Source organism: Furipterus horrens, unplaced genomic scaffold (assembly GCF_987537825.1).
Source record: "Furipterus horrens unplaced genomic scaffold, mFurHor1.1.pri manual_scaffold_6, whole genome shotgun sequence".
Lineage (NCBI taxonomy): Eukaryota > Metazoa > Chordata > Mammalia > Chiroptera > Furipteridae > Furipterus > Furipterus horrens.
Genome location: NW_028327176.1, coordinates 92,113,500 through 92,138,709, shown reverse-complemented (window position 1 = coordinate 92,138,709; position 25,210 = coordinate 92,113,500). Strand labels below are relative to the sequence as shown.

The following is a 25,210-nucleotide window of genomic DNA, read 5'->3' as shown; positions in this document are numbered from 1 at the left end:
TGTAGAGGGAGATGCAGCGTCTGTCTATGCCTCCTTCTTGGCCTGAAGTCCATCCTCATTCTTTTTTAGTCTTTTTTTCTATTTGGTGCTCTGACTGGGTATTTTTTTCTACCTTGTCTTCCAAATTGCTGATTTGATCCTCTGTTTCATTGAGCTTGCTTTTTATTCCTTCTAGTGTATTTTTCATGTCAGATATTCCATTCTTCATTTCCAACTGGTTCTTATTTATAGTTTGTATATCATTTCTCATGCTGATGTAATTCTCATTAAGTTCTTTGAGCATTCTTATAACCATTACTTTGAACTCTATGTCTGTTAATTTGCTTTCATCAATTTTATTTAGCTCTTTGTCTGGATAGTCTTCCTTTTTTTTCATTTGGACATTGTCTCTTTGTTTCCTCATTTTAGCTGTTTCCTTTTTTTGTTTCTATGTTTTAGCTAGATCTGCTTTGACTCCCTGTCTTAGTGGGATGGCCTTATGTCTTAGGAGTCCTGTGGGATGCAGTGGTGCTGTCTTCTTGGTCTCCTGAGCTGGGTGCTCTAGGAATGTCCTTTGTGTAGGTTATGTGGGCTCTCCTGTTGTATTTGGGTCCTGATTGTTGTTTGCCTGTTGGCTGATGGGATCTCCTCTCTAGCTGGCTGACTGAGAGGTTCAAGCCCACCACATTTTGTCTGCTGTTGTACAGGTGCTGACAGAACAACGCAAAACAACACAAAAAACGAAACCAGGACAATCAACCCCTCCCCACAAAAACAACAAAATTAATGACAAAGGAGCAAAGAATATTAAAAGTGGAAAGATAAATAGAATAGTGAGGGAAGGGGTGTGAAAAAGAATAAGAGAAGACCAAAGGAAAGAAAAGTGATTATGAGAGGAGAAGAGGAAGAGGACTAATATGAGTAATGAATAGAAAGAGGAAAACGGGAAAAAGGGACAAAGACAAAGAATAACAAAAATAAGAAAAGGAAAGAATGAGGGAAAAATGTAGTAAGTTGAGATAAGAGTAAAGTAAGAGATATGAAAGACAAAATATAGCAACAAAAATAGAAGAAAAATTTAAAAAATAATAAAACAGCTATGAAAAAGAAAAATAATGAAAATAATGAAAAAGAACAGAGTGGAATTCATCTCAGCAGAGTTTAGTGCTTGCCTGCTGGATTCTCCCTTTGGCTACAGCTTTCATGTTGTCTGAGGCTGGTGTATGCCAATGTCGGGTGGTGTCCACATCCAGCCCTCAGCAGCCTGTTTGGACCTACAAGTGATCCACAGATTGTGGCTATTTCCTCCAGGGTTGGCTCTGCACAAGATGGGCCAAGTTGCACTGCAAAGCTGCCTTTCATCAGCACTGGGTCCGGGGGTGGATCAGCAGTTGTCCCAAGGTACCACAAGATCTGCCTCCATCCACGTCTGCCTGCTGGCCTGCTGTCATCTTAGACTATTTGCTGACCTGACCGCTTCTGAGAGGGCTTCTGGTGGAATCCAGAGGGTGGGCCTCCCGGATCTCCTGTGGGAGGTGCCTTTCAGGCTTTAAGGAAGATGGTGGGTCTGATCTCTAGCCCCTGAGCCACTCATCTGAGTCTGTCAGAGATTATTTCCGTGAACTTGACAGGGCAGAGCCCTTAGTAGGCCAATGGGTGGGGCCTCCAAAGCCCAGATTTTGAATCTGCCAGAAACCAGGAGGGTGAGGGGGAAGGGCCATTCTTGTTCCCAGGGACATGTATGGAATAGCTGCACCCTAAAGCCAGTCTCTCACACTCCCTGAGTCTGTGTATGTTGATATGTCCCCAGCAGGATTTAAGAAGCAGGATGGGAAAAATGAAAGAAAGGGGGAAAAGAAACCCACCAAAACAAGACAAAGCAAAAAAATAGAACAAAACCAGACAAAAAAACACGCAGGATGGGGCTAGCAGGATTCCAGAGGGTGGGGTGAACAGTACCCCAAAGGGCAGGGTAATTGCCTTTCGCCTGAGAGGGGCTTGCTCTTCTCAAGAAAGGTGGCTGCTGAGGCATCCAGATATAGCCCAGCACAGGAATCCCCACAGCTGCTCCCCCACGTCACTCCCCAGTGCCTCCCACCCCAGACTCTCATGCGCCTTCCCGTTGCTGAGTCCAGGGTGAGTAGCTCTGAACACAAAACCCGTGCTTTGGCCCCTTTAAGGAAAAAAAAAAAAAAGTGGTTCCGACTCTCCCCAGCAGACAGAAACCCTGTGGCCTTTCACTGCTGGATGCCACATGGGCATCTGATCCTGGCACTGGCGCTGCTCTGGGCTTGGGAGCCCCGGCTGGGGCCCACTGCCATGCCGTAACCTGGGCCCGTGGGAACGGGCTGTCCCCTCACACGTCCCTTTCTTTCCTCCCGGTCTCTAATTGGTTTCTGGCTGTCGATGGTTAAAAGTCTCTTTTTCAGGTAGTCTTTGGTTATTTATTTTGGGTGGCTGTTCCCCTCTTTGATTTTATTTCCAGTTTGGTTGTGGGAGGAGGTGTGAGAAAGATCCTTCTAATCTGCTGCCATGTTGCCGCGACCCCACTGCGCATATTTTTTGAGCTTTTTTCTCTACTGATAAACAAATAAAAGCAGGAAGGATATTTACGGTTTGAATTATTTTATTATGACTTAAATTTTCTCATGTTCACGTTTTTTGTTAAATTCATTTAACTAGAGTTTTCAAAAAAATACTTGGAGTTGTTTTTATCCTGTGAAGTACTGAGATTATAGTTACCATGAGAGAATTTGCACTGTGTAAATGATTCCCATTTTGAAATGAAAGATACTTTCAGGGAATCTGTATCAAGAACGGTTAGAAAAGTTCTCAAGCACCCTTGAAATATACTTCAAAAGATGACTTTGACTTGTGCTAGGAATTTCATTTCCATTTTAGACTTTTAGGTAGTCATTTGAAACTCTTGTGCCTGGTGTGTTATTCCTAGCTTGATAAATTTTAGAGGTGAAGAAGCTTATGTTTAGAGAAAATCAAAGGGTAGCAGAAGTTTCTAAATCTGAAAGCTCAATTTCCCCCTTTATTTCTTGGCCTTGACTAGAGAACTGGAGGAGATGGTTTCACTGGTCAGCAGCAACAGAATTACCCCCTTTCCCTAAGAGCCTAATTATGGCTCATACTTTACCCTATTCAAATCAGATAGCCCAGATGTATATGTACTGTGAGAATTTACTATTTTTACAGAGTGTAAATTTGCTTAGTTCTCTTATTATTGTGTTTTTAAAAATATGGTTCATAATAATAATAGTGATCTGTTTTTAGAGCTTACTATGTGCTTTGTAAACATCATCTCATTTAATCCTTGAAACCAACCTACCAAGCAAACAAACAAAAAAAGCAGAAACACCTGGATGATAGGTATTGTTCTATTGAGAAATTTAACTTCAGAGAAGGTAACATCCTAAAGTGATGCATTTGGTTATAGATGGAGATGCTATTTAAACTCTGACTTTGAAGCTCAAGCTCTTGACATCTATCTTATGGTGCCTCTCGTCTCTCCATGGAGAGTGTCAGTTATAGAATGTTAGTACCTGGAGGATGGGTTCCAGATATGTGAAGCAGAATGTGCATACAGGACTTCAGGGTCCCAGGAACAAATAACACTTAGTAAATCTACTGTTGGAGAAGGGAGGGTATTTAATTATAACTGTAATACTGATTTTGATGACAGACTGAATTTTTACTTTTAAAAATATTCAAGTGAAGTAAAAATATACCTTCTTTTAAACATATATTTTTTAAGGTAGATTAATTGATTAATTGATTTACATCCATGTATGACCAATAGCTCTGCTGTATTGGAACCTCTTTTTCTGTTTTATTTTCTTTTTGTTTTTTGTTTTTAAACCAGATGTCTGACCTGTCTGCTTTGCTTTTTATATATTGTACTCAGTCTAGATGACAGGTATAGGCCATCTTACTTGCTATTTTTGTCCAGTGGATATTAAATTAAAACTACTGATAGAAGGAACTCAGCAGAGCTGATTTGTTTGTGCTAGTGCATGTTTTTTTTTCCCTAGTATTACCAGCTTTTTCTTAATGACATTAGTCCCAAGTGCTTTGTGGCTATGATGGTGTCATTAAATTTAAACTTCGGGTGATATCTTAATCTTCATAGACCTTCCATGTCTTCTATTTCCATTGACTTGGCCTGTGCCATTTTAAAATTAAATGCACATACTATAATCAGCTAGAATGCTAGCATTTCCCCTCCAAATTATAGAATATTTTAATAACTAACCATTGACCTTACTTTTTTGTATTTTTAACTGTAGTACCAGAAGAAAACATTGCAACTATGAAGTATGGTGCCCAGGTTGTAAAAGGAGAGCTGAAATCTGCCTTATTAGATGGTGATACTCAAAATTATGATTTGGACCATGGATTTTCCAGGCATCCAATTGATGATGACTGCCGTTCTGGCATCGAGATTAAGCTAGGTCAGCCATCCATCATCAATCACATACGGATACTCCTGTGGGACCGAGATAGCCGGTGAGTCTATCTGACTTGGAGAGATACTAACATTGTATTTGATTGAGGTAGCCTCACTTTGTTGCCATCTACTTTGGTTTTACAGATTTGATGATTTCTTTCTTTCTGGTCATTTGGCTATTTCTCTTGAAGTTTCATTCTGGGGGAAAAGTTGAAGGATCTATTCCTTTGAAAAATAACTTATTTGCTTTTTATGCTTATAAAAATAATGAATGTTTGTTTATTGTAGAAAACGTAGTACATAGAGAAAAACACAAAGAATAAAAATTGCTAGTAATTTCACCACCCATTATTAATCTTTTATATATCTAATCAGTATTTTTTGTTATGCATAATATGTCTCTCTTGCTCTCTCTCTCTCTCTCTCTCTCACACACACACACACACACTCCCGCAAAATAGAAACCAATAAAACCACACATAATTTTACAAAATAAAGATTAGATGTGTAAAAAGCTAACTTCACTTTTAATTAATACATTGTGAATATTCTACACTTTAAAATATTCCCCTAAAATGTTATTCTATATGGTTGTCTAGTGTCCTATCTTATGGGTTCTCATTATTTATTTACTTGATTCATTACTTTTGGATGTTATATCAACTTTTAAAATGCATTTTATCTTATGGATGAAGAAAAACAATGTTTTTTAGTGTGTGGATAAATATCATCCTCAAAACAAAAGAAATTTGTGAAAAATTTGGTGGTCTCTAGTCTAGGGATCCACGTACTTTTGCAGCAACTTCAAGGTTATGTCCTCTTTCTAGTCATTTTTATACTTTCACCCACTGTGGTTTCTAGGGTTCAGCCATGATGGCCAAAGTAGCAGAGTAGTATGGGTGACCAAGAACCGAATTGCTGCTTATCATTAACTTAAACCCTACATACCAAAAATCTGATGTACAGAGGGTCCCCTAGGTCCTACTTATGCATCTTTGAGTCTGGGCACAAAAGGCTTAATAGTATTGGTGATGATACCCTGCAAATCTTACAGGTTAGTTCATTTCTCTTATTAGTGCCACTGGCCACCACCCTGGCCATTTAGATTATGCAAGCCAAGTATGAGGGAAACTTTATGAGGTGGGAGTCAGCAGTTCTTGTGCATGGGTCTTCGAGGTCGCCAAGTTATGTTTTTTGTTTTTATTTAAATTAAGTGTATGTTCTGATACATATCTTGTTGGATATAATATGATGCTTAGTTTGTTGCAAAATGGAGGTAATTCACATATTTCTAAGAGTGATTAATAATAGTATAATATTTATATAGCACTTTCATTGCTTTTATGTGGTATGAACTGTTATATAAAGCTTTACATATAGCCACTCATTTAATTAATAATGAAATAGTGTAAAAGTGATATAAAAATATATGTTTGAAACTGAAAGTAGTTATTATTGTTTCCATGATGTTAAGTATTTGTAGGCTACCATGTTTTAGGATGTGTGTTACATTCACAGGGGATTTAAGTTTACCATATAGTGTTCTTTTCTCACAGAAGTTGTTATCATTCTAAGCAAAGGTGAAACATTCAGAATCTTAAGCTGAAAAGATTCTGACATGTGTTATAAAATTACATCCTGCATTACTGATAACCCAGAGAGGTTCAGTAAAAGGTTATAACCAGACTGAGACTGAGCGATAAAACGAATGGGAGTGAGAGGACAGCAGAAAACGAGGGGATGACACAAAGGGAGCTGACCTTTTCTGGCACAACTGTTGGTTGCAGGCTGACATTTATGGTCACCTAAATCTTCTGAGATTGTTCCTGTTGATATTACAGTACAAGTAATAACTGCATCTCAAATTTAAATTTGGCTTATGACAGGTGAATATAGATTTGCTCAGTATGGGGCCAGCATGTAATGGTGCAGCGTAGCTGACTAGAGGAGGGTGACAGGCTATTTTCATTACTGCCAGATTAATAGCTGGCAAATTTTAAGTTGTACCCCAAAGAAACATTTATTATCTCTTCACTCATGCCATATATTTTTCCGCAGGCTGCATGTGTGTGTGGGATGGTAGGAGACAGGGTGGGAGTGGGAGATAAGATGGCCTCTGTGGGGAACCATTCTAGTTAGCTTTCCTCCAGAGGGTGTAGGGCTGAGCTCCCAGGCCAGGGAAGGTAGAGGGAGAAGGCACACTTACTTCTATTCTGCCCTCTCTTTGTCCTGGCCTTATTAATCTGCTGATATGGGGAGAGCCAGGCATCCTGGCCCTGTTTGAAGAGGAACAAGTATCTTGCATGCCTGATATGTGCCAAGCACCGTGCTAGACCCTGGATATATGAAAATAAATATGGCATGGTATTTGTTCTTAAGCAGTTTGTGATCTAATATGGCTGACAGAGGTGCTGAGAGAGAATGTCAGTACATTGTGGTGAATGCTATAATGGGGGATCTATACAGATTTCATCATTATCCAAATCTGATTGTTAAGCAGAAAATATAATTTATGAATAGTGTATTTTTTGTGCCTTTTAATGTTTTATTAAAGTGTAACTTTGTATTGTTATTTTAATATGGTCCTTTTTTCTCCATTTTTCTTTTTGATTCATAGGTCTTATTCATACTTCATTGAAGTGTCGATGGATGAACTTGATTGGATCAGGGTAATTGATCATTCACAGTATCTGTGTCGTTCTTGGCAAAAGTTATATTTTCCAGCCCGCGTCTGCAGGTTAGTTCTTATAGCTAATAAATGATTTTGATGTTTCTTTGTAGAGATTTGAACTTTGAGAAATAGATTACATTTTTTTCTGCCTCACAGAAGAGTTTTTCAGAGTATGAGCTACCAAATTCATCCCAACTAAAACTTAGGGAAACTATGGAAAATTGAGTATCTTAAAATTTACAGTGTGCTGTGGAGCTGTTTATCCAAAATGTTTTGTATCTTTTTATGTAGTAGACATGTAAAGGAATAAGAAGGGACAGGGAACACTGAGAAGTAGAAATACTTTCTGAACTGCATGCTGTACCTTGAAAGCAGTTATTGTAAGGGGGCTTCCCACAGAAGCCATGAAAGTATTTCTGGAGGCCTTGTCGCAGTCTTCAGGCCCAGGAGGAGAATTTTGGATGCTAGCGTGCATGCTCTGAATATCTGTGTTCTTTTTCTAGGTCAGTGGATATCCGTGGAATTTGAAAGAGCAGGTGTTTCTAGTGGGGTTGGGTTTGGGGCAAGGGGGGCTGAACTGGTGGGGCTTCAGGCTCACACCCTCCCTTCAGTCAGAGCACCTTACCTTTTATTGTTGTTTTGTATTGCAGTCCCGGGTTAGTTTGTTTCAAAAGTTATTGATAAACTAGTATCCTAATATTTCATATTCTTTTTAGGTCTAAGCCATATTTTAAACTTTCTTTATGAAATTCTGCAAAACCTATGCAAATAATGAATTTGGGAGTTGGGAAAGGTGGTTAAAGGCTCCCAAAATTGTGTTGTGTTTTCTCTGTTTGTAATTTGCCCTTTGGAAAGGTCCCTCAGATATCCTTTACCTTAGAGTCAAAGGATCAAAGGCCGGTTCATTGGTTAGATGTGGCAAGAAGAGATGGGAAGGGATATGGTAAGTGTAAAGCAGGGAGAATGTGGAGCTGACCCTTCCTCAGTTCCTCCTCACCCTTACCTGTGATCTTGACTCACCTCCCACTGTGGCTGACTTGGAGCAGGTGGGTGCCCCACAACACTTACTCTCTTGGTCAGAAGGCACCCTTATGCTTATTAAGCTTATGATATAGCAACATCAGGCTGAATTCCACCACAGGAACTCCACAAAACCTTTCAGCCTCTGGTATAGTATAGATGGTTGCCTACATTTTTTTTATGGTCATGACCAGACAGTATTGTTGCCCAGGGATCCTCTTGTGTGAAAAATGAAAGAAATCAATTTCATTTCCCCAAATGGGGACTGAAGTGTCTCAGGTATGGTGATTGTTCTTTTATCAGAAGAATTTGGAATGGATTAAAATGAGAGGGACAAGAAATTGAGTGAAGATTCTGTACCTCAGACCTGCCTAGGGATACTTTGGAAGTAACAGAGTGGCCCTGATACGAAGGGTTGGGTTGAGTCTGCATTGACTCAGTTTATTACTGTTGTATTGGATTAAAAAATAAGCAGTATAACAACCAAAGTGTCCGATGTGGACTGAAGGACTGTGTGCTTGTATTTAATTTGAAACACTAAGAACATGACTCCCAGAGCAAATCATTATGAATATAAAACCATGACAGAGAATCTGTGCTTTACCCATCTTAAAACATGCCCTCAGTTACAGTCTCTGGCTATTAGAAAATATACTTCCCCTTATTTATTAAAGGGCATTATTTATACTCCTCTTTCCTTATTTTGTCTCCCCGTTTGGCCTTTCCTTTGTTGGTGTAGCTTTTATATATTGTAGAGCCTGGATGTATTCATGATGCTAATTTTTGCCTTGGTATGGTTAGCTCCCAACTCTGGTCAAGAAAAACTGAGGGAGGTGCTGGGTGGAGGAGGTCAAAGGGGGAAATATTGGGACAACTGCAATAGCATAATCAATAAAATAGAATTAAAAAATAAAAATAACTGAGAAAAGGTGGTGTTAGAGATAGTGTTAAGAAAAGGAAGGAGCCTTGATAATAAAATTAAAAATATATATTTATAACCACTTTAAAGTACTACATTAATTACTACATTCCTTCATAAACTTTGCCTTTTGTAATAGGTTGGAATTTTGGTGGTATTTTTAAATGAACTTAAGAAGAATTCCCTACTGATTATTCAAGGATGTCTTATACTTGGTGCTTCTCATCTTCACAATCATTTATTGACTAACTAAACAATGTCCTAAATATACTCCTTCTAGGAACCTCACTGGGTGCATATTTCATTAGCACATAAGTGTTCAGTTTGCATTACATTAATTTGCACATTTGTATGTTACCTTTGTTCTTCAGTGTCCTTTACATGCTTGTCTTGCCTCTGATACTAAAATTACAAGCTCCTGGAGTCAAGGCGTGTGGAGTCTAATCTTTTGGTATTCTTACACAATAGTCAATTATGACTTTGTATGCAATAGGTACTTTTTAAATGTTACCACAGGTTTCATGGGGTCAAAGCCCTGACTGGGTAATGAAGAGAGTTCTTCAAGATTAATATGTGCATATGTTCATTGGTTCTTTTTATCCATGTATTTGTTAAAATGCATATCACTTCTGGAAAACTCTTTGGAGTGGTAAATGGTTTATTTTGTACTGTTTGCAAATGTTACTTTCTGCTTTTTTCTTTAGGAAACTGAATTTTGAGGTTAGTTTCAAAGGATATGAGTGCCATGTATGATGAAAAATTACATCAAATATATACTCTGTGAATTGGGAAGTATGAGATGAGCCAGCCTGCTCTCTGAATCCAGGCTGGACTACATGTAAATCACCACTTTGTAATAGAAAAACTGTGGGCTGTAGAGTTAGTTAGAGCTCTTCTCAAATCTAATACTGGCACTGTGGTCTTAGTGAGGCCATGGCTCTCTGGGCCCTTATTTCTACACCGGTAAAATGCAGGAAGAACCACACCCTTTATGGGGTCTGCCATCGGGGGTTAGCTGGCAGAGGACACATATGAGTACTGAGCACAGTGCCTGCCCCAAAACAGGCTCAGTAAATAGTTGTTTTTATTATTAAGTTTCTTTAAATTATTATTTTTTCTTATTTCTGAGACTCTTAACTAGTGTTTGACCTTCAGAGAAAGAGAGCCATCCTTGACATCATCTTTGGCCAGTGTGGCTCTCACTGTGAAGAAATTATTCCTTGCCTTTGGAGCGTAGTTGTCCACACTTCACCATATTGCCAGCCCATGTAAAGTAATCCAAAACACGTTAAACAGGCCTATTTATCTTAATAACCTGCCAATTTTGATTTTCATAAATCAGTTTTTATTATGGTAAAATATATATAACATAAATGTCTATTCATATATTTTGTGGAATGTAATTCAGTCAGTATTTCACCTGGCCAAGGTAGTAAATGTTTTCTAGTGACAATAAGTATGTCAGACTTCAGAGCCAGAGTGACTGCGCCAACCATAACAGTGAATGGAGGGACGTGATCAACTCTGTGTTTCTGGGTCTTTTTTAGGTATGCATTGCGGGTTACGTGGGGACTGCTCTATGTAGACAAAAACTTAGACTAATAATTCCATCCCCCCCACCCCCCACAACTGGGGATGAAGAAAACTGACATGTCAGTTTGGGCACAATCTTTCATATATACTCAGAACCATGCTATGTCTTATCAGCTTTCTTTTTCTCAGGAAAAGGCAATTTCTGCTTTACCCATAAATCCTCTAACCTTCAGGTTGTCTTCCTGGCTATCTAGTCAGCTCTCATCAAGTTCTTCCACACTTTCTTAGATGGTGGAGCCTGAGACTGAGCAAAAAACATGAATAAGGAATGGCAGATATTGAGTACCCTGGCGGGGGGGTGTTCAGTTTTTTTCTGGTTGTTTCTCAACATGATACTGGTAATTTGGCAGCCATGTAATGTTGCTGAAATATAAGAGGACTTGAAACATCCGTGGGAAGTGTAGAGATAGATTTCAGAGCCTATGTATGGCTGGTAGTTGGAATTACAAACAAGTGATCTTGGTATAAAACCTGGGAGTTGACGAGAGGAACAATGGTACTAAAAGTAAAGGGAAGAGAAGAGTAGATGGCAGACAGGTTTACCGCAGTGGCTGTAAGAGAGATCAGAGGAGAGTCGGGGAGCACAGTTTACTGAAGACAAGGCCAGAAAGGGTGTCAAGAAGGGTGCAACTTGATAATTAGGACATGGCACAGGAAGGATCAGCTCAGTTAACACAAAACTGGGCTTTTTTCTTTCTTCCCATCATTTTAAAAGAAGTATTTATTTATTTATTTAATTTCTTAAGAAGGGAGGGAGGAAAAGAGGGAGAAAAACATCAATTGGTTGCCTGTCACACACCCCCAACTCCAGCCCTGGCCTGCAACTCAGACATGTGCCCTGACTGGGAATCAAACCAGCGACCTTTCAGTTCGCTGGCCAGTGCTCAACCTACTGAGCCACACCAACCAGGACTCCTTTTGTTTTTAATTATCAAAATGGAAGTGTCCTTTTAATGACATTTTAATTATAACATTAAAATGTACTACATATTTTAAAAATTGATGAATCTTGCTCTCTGGTAAATTCATACCCAGTTTCTACTGATAGTCCATAAAAATGCCCCTTCTCCAAACCCTCACCAATGCATGCATTGTCAACATTTTGTCAATGTGACTTATGATTTGTAAAAAGAAGTCTAATTTGTATTTATTTTTTTATCAGTGAGGTAGAGTATCTTTTATTACTGGCCATTTATTATTTCTCATTTATGAAAAGCCTGTTTTTTTTATCTAATGCATATTTTTCTCCAGGGGTGATTATTTATTTATTTTTTGGGGGGGCTGGTGATAACTTATATTGGTACATAGATATATATTATAGATAATGCAATATATATGTACATATAGTTATATAGTACCATAAATATATGTCATATATGCATACATATAATAGATGTATTTATATAGGTGTGTGTGACATTTTCCTCTTGCCTGTCATGTAGTGTACAATTTATTATTAGTTTTTTGTGTGTGGTTTTTATTATTATTATTATTTTTTAGTTCTTTTTTTAAAATTGTTGTTCTATTACAGTTGTGCCTGGCCCCCCACCTAGCCCCTCTCCCAGTCAGTGCCTTCCCTGTTGTCCATGTTCATGGGTCATTTAGTTTTTTTGTGTTTTATTGGTACTTCTTGCCATATAAAATTATACTTTTTAAAAAATGTGATCAAATCTGTGAGTCATTTTGATGATTTCTTGTGGTCTGTTATCATGTTTAGAAAGGTGTTCCTCACTTCCAACATTAAAGAACGTTATAGTTTTATAAATTTTTTCTACTACTCACTATTCTTATATGGAAATATTTAATTCAGTCAGAATGTTTTTTGTGTATATTTTCAGGTAGGGATAGTCAGCTGGCTATGACTATTTAATAGTTGTTCCTTACCACACTAATGTGAATAGCCATATTTATCATGTATTAAGTTTTGGCATGTACTTTGCCCTGTTCCATTGATTTCTTTGACTATTGCTCAAAGTGTTTTAATTTTTGTAGTTCCTCTTCTTTCTTTCTTCTTTTCTTACAGTGAGAAATTATAAACTGATACATATGTCATGAAAAAAGGAAAGGGTATTATAGAGCATCTACCCACCTGTCTTCTGGTCTTAGTGATCACATTAGAGGCCATAAATGATAATAAACATTTCACTAAATGGTTCTACTTTCATTTATAGGTGTGATTCACCAGCTAAGGAACTAGATTTTTCTTCATTTCTTCATTTGTTTATTTATTCATGACTCACTTATTCCACAGATAAGCTCCTACTTTGTGCTATGCATTATGTTTGATACTGAGGCCATAGCACTGAAGAGGACTACCAAGGTTTCTGCTCTAAGAGAATTTGGAAGAAACAGATAAACAAATAGAAGAACATATCACATAATTATGTGTGTTGTGAAGATGGTATTGTGATAGTGAGCAGGGTCAAGGGAAGGAGAATAGTTATTTTAAATAGGTGGTCGTGTAAGCCCCAACAGGGGAGCTAATTGTTTTAAGCTGAGATGAAGGGAGTGATATTCTCTGACCATTGTTCTAGATATTTAGGCTTTCTTTGGTATACATTTAATAGAATTTAGAAGTAGCTAGCCTACTGTAGGAGCCCTCATTAGATGAGTGCTAAAACTGAACTGTTTTTGATATTGGACACGTTAATCTCTTTTATTGCTACCATACATTTCAGGTCCCTCCTAATCTCTGCCATCATTAGATGCAGTGTAATTTTTTTTACCTGTATTCATTAGATTATAGTACCTACACAATGCTATGATCTACAAGACATAAAACAAATGAGAAAATAAACATTGCTATATATGGCAGCATTCTTTCCCTAATGTATTAATATTGTACAAAACAGTGTGTCCTCTTTCTTTTCTCTTTTGTTCTCCCCCTGTCTCATGACTGGGCATTGATATATTTATTTACTCCTAAAGGGAGGCACTTTTACATTACTCAGTGGTTCACCGGGGTGCTTTAGAATCATATAGCTGGAGTTATGCTGAGCCTTTACTTTATGTGATTGACGTCTTCAGAATTCAAGAAATGGCTTATTCAGGTGTAAGTTAAAAGGAACAGTTTAAATTTTAAAAATAAGCATTTTAGCTTATACTTAGTTCGAGTTGTATTTCTACCTACAACTTTGATATCATAATTGAACTAGCACAGAGCAACCCAGCATATAAACTTTTTCTAAGAATGCAAAACAAAATAGAGCCACATGGTGTCACTATATCATTACAATTTTACTTGGGGCCAAAGAGAGGTTGAAATTGCCTTCTTTATAGAACTGTATTTAAATATAAATTGTTCTGAAGTCTGTCATTTGTGAAATAACATGTGAAACTATTTCTACCATTTAAGCCTTTCTACTTATGTAGAGCATTAATTATACCCCAAGTCCATATATGTACATTCAGGTGCTAGCCAGCTCTTGACTAGTCACCTGCAAAGTATAGCAGATACATGGGCTTCTGTGGTACAGTATTCAGTTTCATACAAGTACATATTTTAAAAAATATTCCTTTGGAATTTTGAAATAAATAGAAGATTAACTCAAAGGAGACAGTTCCATTACATATTTGTAAGGAGTCAGAAAGCAAAAGAAAGGAGGAATGAGGAAAAGAAAGGGTTATAGGACCTCAGGGGAGAGACAGGAAGGGAACAGTCTTAACATTTATTGAGCATCTGCGATGGGCCAGACACATATTGTTGCCTTATATTCTTCCAATAGTTCTGTGAGAGCAATAACACTAACTACCTTATTTTTATAAATGAGGACAATGAGCCTTAGGCTAAATTTGCAGGCCGGTTTGAATACTTACATTGCCTCTGCAGGACATGAGGTAAAGAGATAGCTAGCTCTGATTTTGAGTAGGAGGAGACACACAGAGGTCTTTGGCAGGAGTGGTTTCTAGGAATATTGAAAGAAGGGCCTGGCGTGGCCATTCTCTGCTCGTGCTGGCCACAGCCACCCAGATGACCACAATATTAATGCTGAGGATGATGAGGGTGATGATGAACAACTGAGGGAATTTTTCTCTTTTTAAATGCTCCAATGAGAGCATAGCAATTCTTTATCTAGGTCAGTTTGTCAATAGAGCTTTGAATTTTCCTGTCCCTTGGTTCCCTATCATTTTAGATTTTTATTATTACAGTGAACCTGATGTTCTTAAATCCTAATTTGTTTTGCTTCAGATGTGTTTAGAAACAGATTTCATATATTACAGAAGTTCTCTTCACAAGATCTCTTCACATCTTGAATTTCCTTGTTAAAATTATTGATTTTAGAGAGAGAAAGGGAGGGGTAAAGAGAGGGAAGAGAGAGAGAGACAGAGAGATAGAGATATTTGTTGTTCTACTTCCTTATGCATTCATTGGTTGATTTTTTTAAAGTATATTTTATTTATTATATTGTTACAGTAGTGCCAATTTTTTCCCCTTTGCTCCCCTCCACCCTGTACCCCTTTCCCTCCAGCAATCTCATTCTCCTTAGTTCATGTCCATGGGTCATATATATAAGTTCTTTGTCTTCACCCTTTTCTATATTATTCTAACTTCCCCCTGTCTATTTTGTACCAACTGATTATGCTTCTTAGTCCCTGCACCGTTTCCCCATTTCTCCCTCTTCCCCCTCCCAGCTGATAACCCTCCAAATGATTCCCATACCTATGATTCTGTTCCTATTCTGGTTTGCTTAGTTGGATTTTGTTTTTATTTTTTAGATTCAGTTGTTGATAGTTGTGAGTTTGTTGTCATTTTAGTGTTCATAGTTTTGATCTTCTTTTTATTAAAGAAGTCCTTTTAGCATTTTGTAAATAATGGCTTGGTGATGATGAACTCCTTTAGCTTTACCTTGTCTGGGAAGCACTTCATCTGCCCTTCCATTCTAAATGATAGCTTTGCTGGATAGAGTAATCATGGGTATGGGTCCTTGCTTTTCATCACATTGAATACTTCTTGCCAGTCCCTTCTCGCCTGCAAAGTTTCTTTTCAGAAATCAGCTGATAGTCTTGTAGTCACCCCTTTGTAGGTAACTCTGCTTTTCTCTTGGTGCTTTTAAGATTCTTCCTTTATCTTTAACCCTTGGCATTTTAATGATGCTTTGTCTTGGTGTGGGCCTTTTTTGGGTTTGCTTGTTTGGTTCTCTCTGTTCTTCCAGGGCTTGTATGTCTATTTCCTTTGCCAGATTTGGGAAGTTTCCCTTCATTATTTTTTCACATAAGCTTTCAATTTCTTGCTCTTCCTCTTCTCTTTCTGGCACCCCTATGATTCGGATGTTGGTATGTTTAAAGTTGTCCCAGGAGTTCCTAAGCCTCTCCTCATTTTTTTCAATTATTGTTTCATCATTCTATACTGGCTGACTGTTTATTTTTTTCTTATGTTCCAAATCATTGATTTGAACCCTGGTTTCCTTCCCTTTGCCCTTGGTTTTATGTGGATTTTCCTTCGTTTCATTTAGCATAACCTTCACTTCTTCCCTTATGCATTTGCCGTACTTAAGCATATCTGTCAAGCCTGTGGGCATCTTTATCACCAGTATTTTGAACTCTACGTCTGTTAGGTTGGCTATTTCCTCATCATTTAGTTCTCCCACTGGAACCCTGATCCGTTTCCCCTTTTGGGCCATACTTCTCTGTCCTCATCTTGACAGGTTCCTGTGTTTGTTGCCTCTGTGTCTTAGGTAGAGCTTTCACACCTGTTACATTGTAAGGGGCAGAGCCTTAGGTATTCATCAGTACAGGCAACCTGTTTCACCACGTTGTGGAGCTGTATGTGGGGGAGGGGTCTGAGAGGGAACAATGCCGATTGTTCAGCACTCACCCCTTTTCTAGGCACCTCTCCCACTTCTGTATGGGCCTGGAGCCTCTCTAGCTTTTGCCCTGGCCATTGTTCCCAGAGTGGGTGGGTCTGCTGATGTTCTAGGACTGTGGGGGCCCTTTAAACAAGCAGACTCTGCTGAGAGACTGGCAGTTTCTTCCCCTGCCCAAACCCCCACAGGTATGCACAGTCAGAAGCAATGAGGCTTTATTTTCCACTGCGCTGGAACCGTGAGTTGCGCGGTCTGGTCTGGTGCTGGAAGCACTCCCCAGGTGTCCCTCCTGACTTTTTAAAACATATGACTGCGCTTTCTGCCGGCCTGCTGCTGCCGCTGCTGCTGCTGCTGCTGCTGTTGCTGCTGCTGCTGCTGCTGCTGCTGCTGCTGCTGCCGCTGCCGCTGCCACCACCACACCGCATCCTCTACGCTCCGGCTCCGCCCCTCCTACCTGTCTGGATGAATATTTCTTCTTTATATCGTTGTCTGTTGGACTTCCATGCAGCGCAGTTTTCTGGAACTTATGGTTGTCTCTAGTTTTGAGGTAGTTGAATTCTTTCTTAGTTGTGGAGGGTGACACAGCATGTCTATGTAAGCCTCCATCTTGGCTGGAAGTCTCATTGGTTGATACCTGTATGTGTCCTGACTGGGGATCAAACCTGCAGCCTGGAATGTCTGGATGATACTCTAACCGGCTAAGCTACCTGGCCAGGGCCTGCCTTTTTTTTTTTTTTTTTTTTAAGTTGAGGAATTTTGTATTTATTATTTTCGCTTAGAATCCTCTTATTAGGCACCCTCCCCCCCCAAAAAATCTACTGTGTTTTGTATTCAGTAATACCTTTGAAACATGGCTGATTGTGCTTGTTATTCAGTTGAATCCAGGATTGTTTTGGTTTTATTATATGTTCAAAGGATAATAATGTATTGAGAGCCTTTTGTGTGTAGTAGAAGAATTAGAACATGCAAAAATAGAACATGGTTGCCTTTAACTATATATTTTACATTACAGTATTAGAATATAAATTAGTGTCTTTTAATCAGCTGATTGCATGTGGTCGTCGTTTGTTTTTCATCTGGAAGGGCAAGAACTATACTTAGTGGTGCTAACAGTTGCTTCCCAAGCAGTTACATCCAGTATTAAGTTCAGATAGTACCTCCCTAGTTGACCATCAAACACCCTTTTTCTCATGCTTTTCTTTTTCTCAGTATTACTCTGTTTCTTATAGGATTTATTCATTTAGACATTTGTTCAACAGACATTTATTGAACACCTGCTATATTGCAGGCACTTAGTTTAGGTGCCAGGTATAAAAGACAGCCATTACTCTCAAGAATTTCATGATAAATAGGAGTAATGACCTTCTAAAGGGTGATAAAGTAAAATATGACAATACAGTTTTAGTTAAAGTTATGTTTTTGTAAACTTTCAACAAGATTACAAGACTCACTGTAAAAAACTGTAAATTAGGTTAATTTTTACAAGTGCTATCCAGAAAATAGTAAAAATTCCCATGAAATGAAGAAAAAGTTCCTACTCTGGAGGCAGGATTTGAGTCAGTGTATCTTTTGCTTAGAAAAATAATACATTTTTGTAGGCATTGTTGGAATATGAATATGGTCCATGTAAGGAAGTTAACATTAGTCTATTAGTCTTCCTATTGGAGATCTCATTTTGGAATCTGTTTTGAGACTGCAGCTCTCCCAGCATTTGATTGTGGAGCTTAGGACATCCCGAAGCAGGAAGCCAGGTAATAAACTACTGGGCAATAGAATACAGAGCCAAATAGAGCCTTCAGCATTGGGAACAGAGACAAAGGTGAGCTATCGAACTGGGAGTAGGAACCTGGGAATTAATGGAAATAGTGGGGAAGACTTTCCAGGACCTTCAACATGGCTACTGGAGTGAATAAGAAAATATCAATGGAGAAAAGCTTCACTGACTTTTGATTGGGGAAGATCAAGAAGAGGGAAGGACAGCTAAATCTTGGAGGTCAAAAAACAAACAAACAAACTTGGACACAAATTTATTTGTGAATTGTATAATCATTTTTCCAATCCTGTTTACTTTGGAAATGGTAATCTAAAGAAGGTATTGGTTAAGTAGTTAAAATTCTCTTAGTAGAGAGTTAGGCCTGTATATGTTTAAATGGCACCCCACACTGCCTATCAGTGATTACTCTGACCTTTCATAGCATTTATTGCTTGAATCGCCCAATTTAGCCATTAATTACATAATATATCTTGTATCCCTGTCTAATTATGTTGTGGTTCCTGCACCTTGCTGTATATTTATTTGATAGTAGTTGCATATAATACAGCTTGTTGAATTTCTTTAGACCTCTAACATCTCTGAATGCAGGTGCTTGGATAATTATCAGTTTTTCTGGAAAAGTCCTTTTTAACACTGCTATCTTTTCCCCCAGTGTTAGAGGGAGATACCAGGAAATAAGATGATTTTATAATATTTCTTTCCACAGAAAATATGCTTAAAGAGAACTGTATGTACAAGCTTCATGGTTAATAAAATCATCAGCGCTTTCTCAGTGATCATATGATCATATAAACAGTACAAGTTCCCTAGATCAGTGTTCCTTCTGTGGATACAAGGTTAGCTCAGGGGAGAATGGACCAGAAGTGAAACCAGATTGCTTGTCGGCTGCCAGAAATTCTGGGCAGAGTGCCACTGCCAGCCTTGGTTCACCTAAAAACTCATCTTCCAGGATGGAAAGAGTGGGCTCAGTCCCTGCAACAAATGGTGGTAGCACGAGCACTGGGCTTCCTTAGGCCCAGGGTGCTTTATTGATGCAAGGAAAGCAGAGGGAACTGATTACTGTGGACTGGTGGCTTTGACCTCATTTAAGGGCTGTAATATTTTCTTTAGCAGCCTTACTTCATTATATTTCAAATTATAATTTCATAAGTTAATAATTGTGCTTCCAAATAACATGGGTCATATATACACATGAATATGCTCTGCCTGATAGGAAACTGTAGGTTTAATTTCTAATAGTTATAGAAATTCTATGCATATTATGAAGCTATTAGGTTGTAACAGCTGTTTTAGTTCATTTCACCCTGCAAAAGAAATGTGATACAGACTAAAATGATCAGTAATTATGTATTTTGAAAGCTAAACCTCCAGTTACAGAAAGAACTAATTTACACATTAGATACTGATAAACCTACAGTATGCTATGAGTTTCAAAGTTAGTGTTATCTCCAGCCTAAGACTATGAAACTAAATATATGCCAAAAGACATTTTTCCCTCTTTGAAATCCTCTTTTGCATTGCCTATTGTAATTCTGAAGTTGCAAATCAACAGTTTTGAAGAACTGCTTGATATTTTTCTAAAGAAAAAAATGTAGAAGGATTGTTAGAGGGAGTAGGATTTAAAAGGATTGTATCTTATTTCTGTTGATCAGTGCCTACCATCTGCCTTCCGTTTAATGTTGTAGAAGCATGCATGCGTTTCCCAGTTCTGAACAGATGATATGCATGGTTTGTTGAGATATATGTGTGTTCTGGATGTGTGTGTGTATATATACCTACAGTGCTTAAAATCACACTTGAAGTGTAAAACAGATAATGAGTCTCTGTTTCTGGCTAATTTGCATATTCAGTTCTTATACACAAAACAAAAGACAACAATGACACTGATTTTCTTTTCTACTTTAGAATCGACACTAACCAGCTGTCAACAAATATTTTGATTAAACACTATTCTTTATTGAGGAACTTTGGGGCACATTCTTTGTATAAACATATTGTTTTCTTTGATTTCAAGGGACATATTTTCAGTATGATTCATGGATGCATCATACCGGTAAGCTGTCATGCACAAAAATATATTTTTCTCTGTAAACTTCCTTTTTACCATTGATTTCTCTAGGGTAAAAATATGGCTCTGAGATATTCCAACTCAAAATATTTTCCTGAAATAAAAATGGTAAATAAATGTATAAGCCTGATTTAAGTAAACTGAAAAACTTAAAGTATAGATTCATAAATCGGACTTTTCCAAGAGATATTTAAAGAAGATTTAACAGTTCCTCTAATACATTCGAAACATGATTTGAGTGCAGAAATTTTGTTAATATTTTCATATATGTTCATCTAGTTTTTCTTCTGTGTATAACCATACATAAGCATGTCATTTACAAAAAAATAGTATTATATGTCACATACTATATTGAAACCTTGCATACACACACACACACACATTCGTGTGTATGTTGTTTCATGTCAGTACATACATATTTGCTTTATCCTTTTTAACAATAGTACAGTATTCTAACATACTGTTATTTACCTAACTAATTTCCTATTGAGGGACTTTTAGGATGTTTCCAATTTTGCTATAGAATAGTGTAGTCTTTGCACAGTTTTCTGATTATCTCTACATAGCAGAGTCAAAGGATATGGTCATCTTAACGTGTGAAACATACCAATAAATACCATGCAGAATCATTGTACCAGTTTATTTCTACCAGCAATATATGATAGTACCTATTTCCTCACATCCTTACCAATAGTGGGCATTACCATTTTTAATCTTCTGTCAAACTGACAAGCAAACCATGATCTCTTACTTGTTTTACTGTGCAGATTTTTTATTACTTGTAAAGGTGCAGCTTTTTTATTACTTGTAAAGGTAACTGTGTATTTGCTTGTTGGTAAGCATCCATATTTTCATAGAAAAGATGAAATTTGAGTTGGCCTGAAAGGAACTGTTGACTTTTTAAAATTTAGTTTTTATTGTATTTTTTTCCATTACCACTTATCCCTCTTATACTCCCCCCGCACCCTGTAAACACCACGTTGTTGTCCATGTAGGAGTGGTTGACTTTTTTGATTGGTTAATTTTAGAGGGTTTTTCCCATGAGGTCATCTAGGACAGTAGTTCTCAGTCAGTGTTGATTTTGCCCTCACGGGACGTTTGGCCATGTCTGGAGACATTTTTGGCAGTCAGAGTCGAGGAGCAGGGTGCTATGGTATCAGGTGAGTAGAAGCCAAGGATACTAAACATTCTATAATGTACAGGACAGCGTCCTACGAAAAAGAATTATTCAGACCAAATGTCAATAATGCCAGAGTTTGGAAACCTGTAATTCCATAGGTGAAGGGGGCTTGAATTAGGATGTCTTTGCTTAAAATAGAAATAGAGAATAGCCGAGAAAGACATTTAGAAGGAAAAACCATCCAAGCTTGGTGACTGAACATGAAGCGGGGAAAATAGAAATTGAGTCAAAAAGAGCTTCAAAGTTTGGAACCTAGGTGCCTGGGAAGTGGGATGACATTAGTGGACAGAAGTTGTGAGGGAGCCAGTTTGAACCAGCTGTGGAATTATTCCTTAAGAACTACATAGCGAAACTCCTTACTCTTTTATCTGCTTTCCTTTTATACAGCAAGGTTTTAATTTTACACTTGGTGCAATGATTGTGTTGATTTTGAATTACAAAATCTCTAACCAGTACCAAACATTTATTTGGTCTCAAACAATTTCCTCTTTCTGAAATGTTTTCTTCATCTCTGCTACTGAAATCATATCTATTTATTTAGCAAGGTGAAATGCCATTTTCTTTGGGAAATCTTTTTTGATCTCCCCAAATGAAATAAAAGTTTTTTTTTTTTCCATTTAGTCAACAAATACTCTTATCAAATGCGTGCTACTGGCCAGGCACTGTGCTCAGTACTGTAGCTACAGTGCAGAACTTTACATACACATCCCCTGCCTTGTGGAGTTTACAGCTTAGTAGGAGTGTTGGATATTAAACAAAATAATTACTTATAAAGGAAGAATTATAAGCTATGATAAATGCAAAGAAAGAAAAACACAAGTGAACGTTAGTGGTATAACAGAAGAATACAGTTTATCACTTCAGTGAGTCAGGGGAGGTTTTTAGGGAAATGATATTTAAGTAGAGCCCTAAGTGATGATTGGGAGTCAAATAGGTGAAGACAAAAGGCAGAAGCATTTTGAGCAAACAGTTAGGAAAGCCTGGAGGGAGGAAAGAACTTGGCCTGTTCAAGGGAATGAAAAGAAATGAGTGTGGTTGGAGAGTGGTGGTGAGATGGAGGGAGAGAGGCTGTTCAGGACCGCAGAGCTGCATTTAAGAAATTGTAGTCTATTGAAAATGCAGTCCTAGGGAAGGGTGTTACACAAGGATGTGACATGCTTTGACTTAAGTTTAAAGACCTGGCCCCTTTGTGTGGAATAGATTGAGGTGAACGGGAGTAGAAGCAGGGAGACCAGTTAGGAGGCCTTGCTATGTATATCGGTCAGGAGGCATATGGTGGTTGCCTGTATGAGGATGGGTGGAGTTGAGGTGTGTTCTTCAGCTTGTGAGACTTCCAAGGATTATTGTTATTTATAGGCTTGGAGTAGAAAAAGGAGGTCTGGGTTGGATTAGAGGATGGCATTTGAAGTCAGGGGAGTTGATTATATTCAAAAGAGATAGAATGTAGAGAGCACAGAAGGAGAAGAAAAGAGGGCTTAGAACTGAGCCTGAGGTGCTCCAGAATTTGATGAGGTAGAAGAGGAGAAGCCAACAAAGGAAATGGGGAAGGAGCAGCCAGCAAGAGAAGGACAAGCAGGAAAGTGTGATGGCTGCAAGAGAAAGTAGATGAAGAATGAGAAGTATCCATTGGCTTTGCATTGGTAATGTAGAGGACATGATTCACCTTGACAGTAGCAATTTTACTGACATCATAGAGGAGGAAGCCAGATTACAATTAGTTAATAAACTAAATATAATTTATAATAAAATCAAATATGCATGTACCCCTTTTTTACTTTTGATAAAATTCATTCAAAGGAAATATGTATGTAAGAATGCTTATTAATAGCCACACTGTTCATAGAATTAAAAAAAAACTATAAAGTACCCAAGTGCCTACAATATGGGAATTCATTAAATTTAAAAAGAATGAATTGTACTCATATGAATTGACTGAGAAGGAATTCCACAAAAATTGTTATATGAAAAGCACACGGTATAGATAGTGTGTCATTTATGATGTTTCTTTTGTCAACAAACTACCTTACTTATTTATATAAATGTTTGTGTGGATTTATATAAGCATAGAGAATGTTGTAGAAGGATAGACATTAAACTTTAATATTGATTAATTCAGGAAAATGAAGATAGGGCAAGGAAAATAGAAAGATAGTACCTGTTATTTATCTTTTGCTATAACTTCATTTTTTAAAATTAAAATAGATGTTGAACTTTAAAGAATATGTAGGAGGAGAGGAAATGGAGAAAGAATTGATCACTCTTTTGAGAAACTTTGCTGTGAAGGTGAATAAAGATACAGGATGGAAGCTAGAAGCTGATGTACTTTCTAGGGATGAGAGGTACTTTAAAGCATGTTTAAATGCTGATGAGAGGATCCAGGAGAGAGAGACTGAAGAGATGAGAAGGACAGCCCGTGGAATGAGGGACACCTTGGTGTTGTGGAACAGGAGGAAGGAAAGAGGATAAATCTGCTCCCGACTGCGAGTGCCAATGTGATGGTGATGGCTTCTGCTTCCTTAAGGGTGTGTGGAACAGAGTCATCAGCTGAGAGGGAGAGGGAAGTGGGAGGTCTGAGTAGAGTGAAGAAAGGTAGGAAGTAGTTGTTGCAGACAGAGGGAGGAAAGTTAACTGGGGAAACTCCGTGGCATGCCAGGCGGGCTTCATTGTGTATGAGGTGGGATGGCAGGATCTGCCAATAGTGATTCCACCGGCGCTGTGTGGTCTTCTCTGGTGAAATTCGGTTGCTCAGGTTAATGTTCAGAGAAGTAAGTGGTTGAGGGCTCTGGTGGGATGGGAGGTGAGAGGGGCAAGAATGTGGTGGACAAGACCTGAAAGAAACGTCTAGAGATGATTGCTGCTGGGATAATAATAATTGTTCACATCCAGATACTGTTTTCTACTTTCTTTTTTTGTTTATGTTGATACCACTCTCGACCACCACTATCGGTTTTAAATGAACGTAAAGAACAACTCTTTGACCTATTAACTATGAACAAGATGTAGCTATTGTCTGGTTTTCTTATAGTTCTTAAAAACAGATCCTGGGGCTTATATTTATATATAAAGCTTACATAAACCTCTGTGTGTCCCCAGAATCTGGAGAGAAAGCAAACTAAGAAAAAGTAGTAGGTTTAATTGAAACTGAGAATACGGCCCAGATGGTGCGTGTTGCCATTGCCCACGTGGTACAATACTTAGGGGTTGCTGTGTTGTTTGTGAACTTTAAAATTGCTCGGTCAATTGAGAGATTACTTTGAACATTGTCAGTGAGGAGCACTCATGATTTGACTGTTATTCCATTGGTTTTATCAATTGGTTACTTATGTTGTCATCTTAGAGAAGACATGACCAATAGGTATGACATCTTTTGGAACAGACCTTAGGAATTACTGTCATAATGTGTTTTTAAATGTACGTTACAGAATCTGCGTCTGAAAAACACTGGCTCACATGTTGCTCTTTGGAGGTTTTGGGTTTGTGTTTTTGTTTGTTTGTTAGTTTTTTAAATACAAGTTGTTATCTTATTTTTAAAATGGCATTATCTGTAGAGCGCTGGTAATAAAGACGGATGCCTTCTGAGTACTAGGTGCTTTTACATAATTCTTTTTTTTTTTTTTCAGTTCTTAACAGTTCTTGGAGATTGATTTGATTATTCTTATTTTACAGAACCTCAGAAAGGTTAAACATTTTGCCTAAGATCTCATAACCAGGAAGGTCTAGCGTCCTTAACCCAGATGTGGCTAGCT

General features: G+C 38.0%; 1 protein-coding gene across 1 annotated transcript in view; it reads left to right on the top strand.

Moving 5' to 3' along the window:
• The window catches only part of BTBD9 (BTB domain containing 9), a 479,622-nt gene that overhangs the window by 81,901 nt on the left and 372,511 nt on the right, over positions 1-25,210 (top strand). The window contains exons 5-6 of the mRNA XM_090280431.1: positions 4,275-4,494; positions 7,053-7,172. Of these exons, the coding sequence (XP_090136557.1) occupies positions 4,275-4,494; positions 7,053-7,172 (340 nt within the window). The remainder of the gene's footprint in view (positions 1-4,274; positions 4,495-7,052; positions 7,173-25,210) is intronic.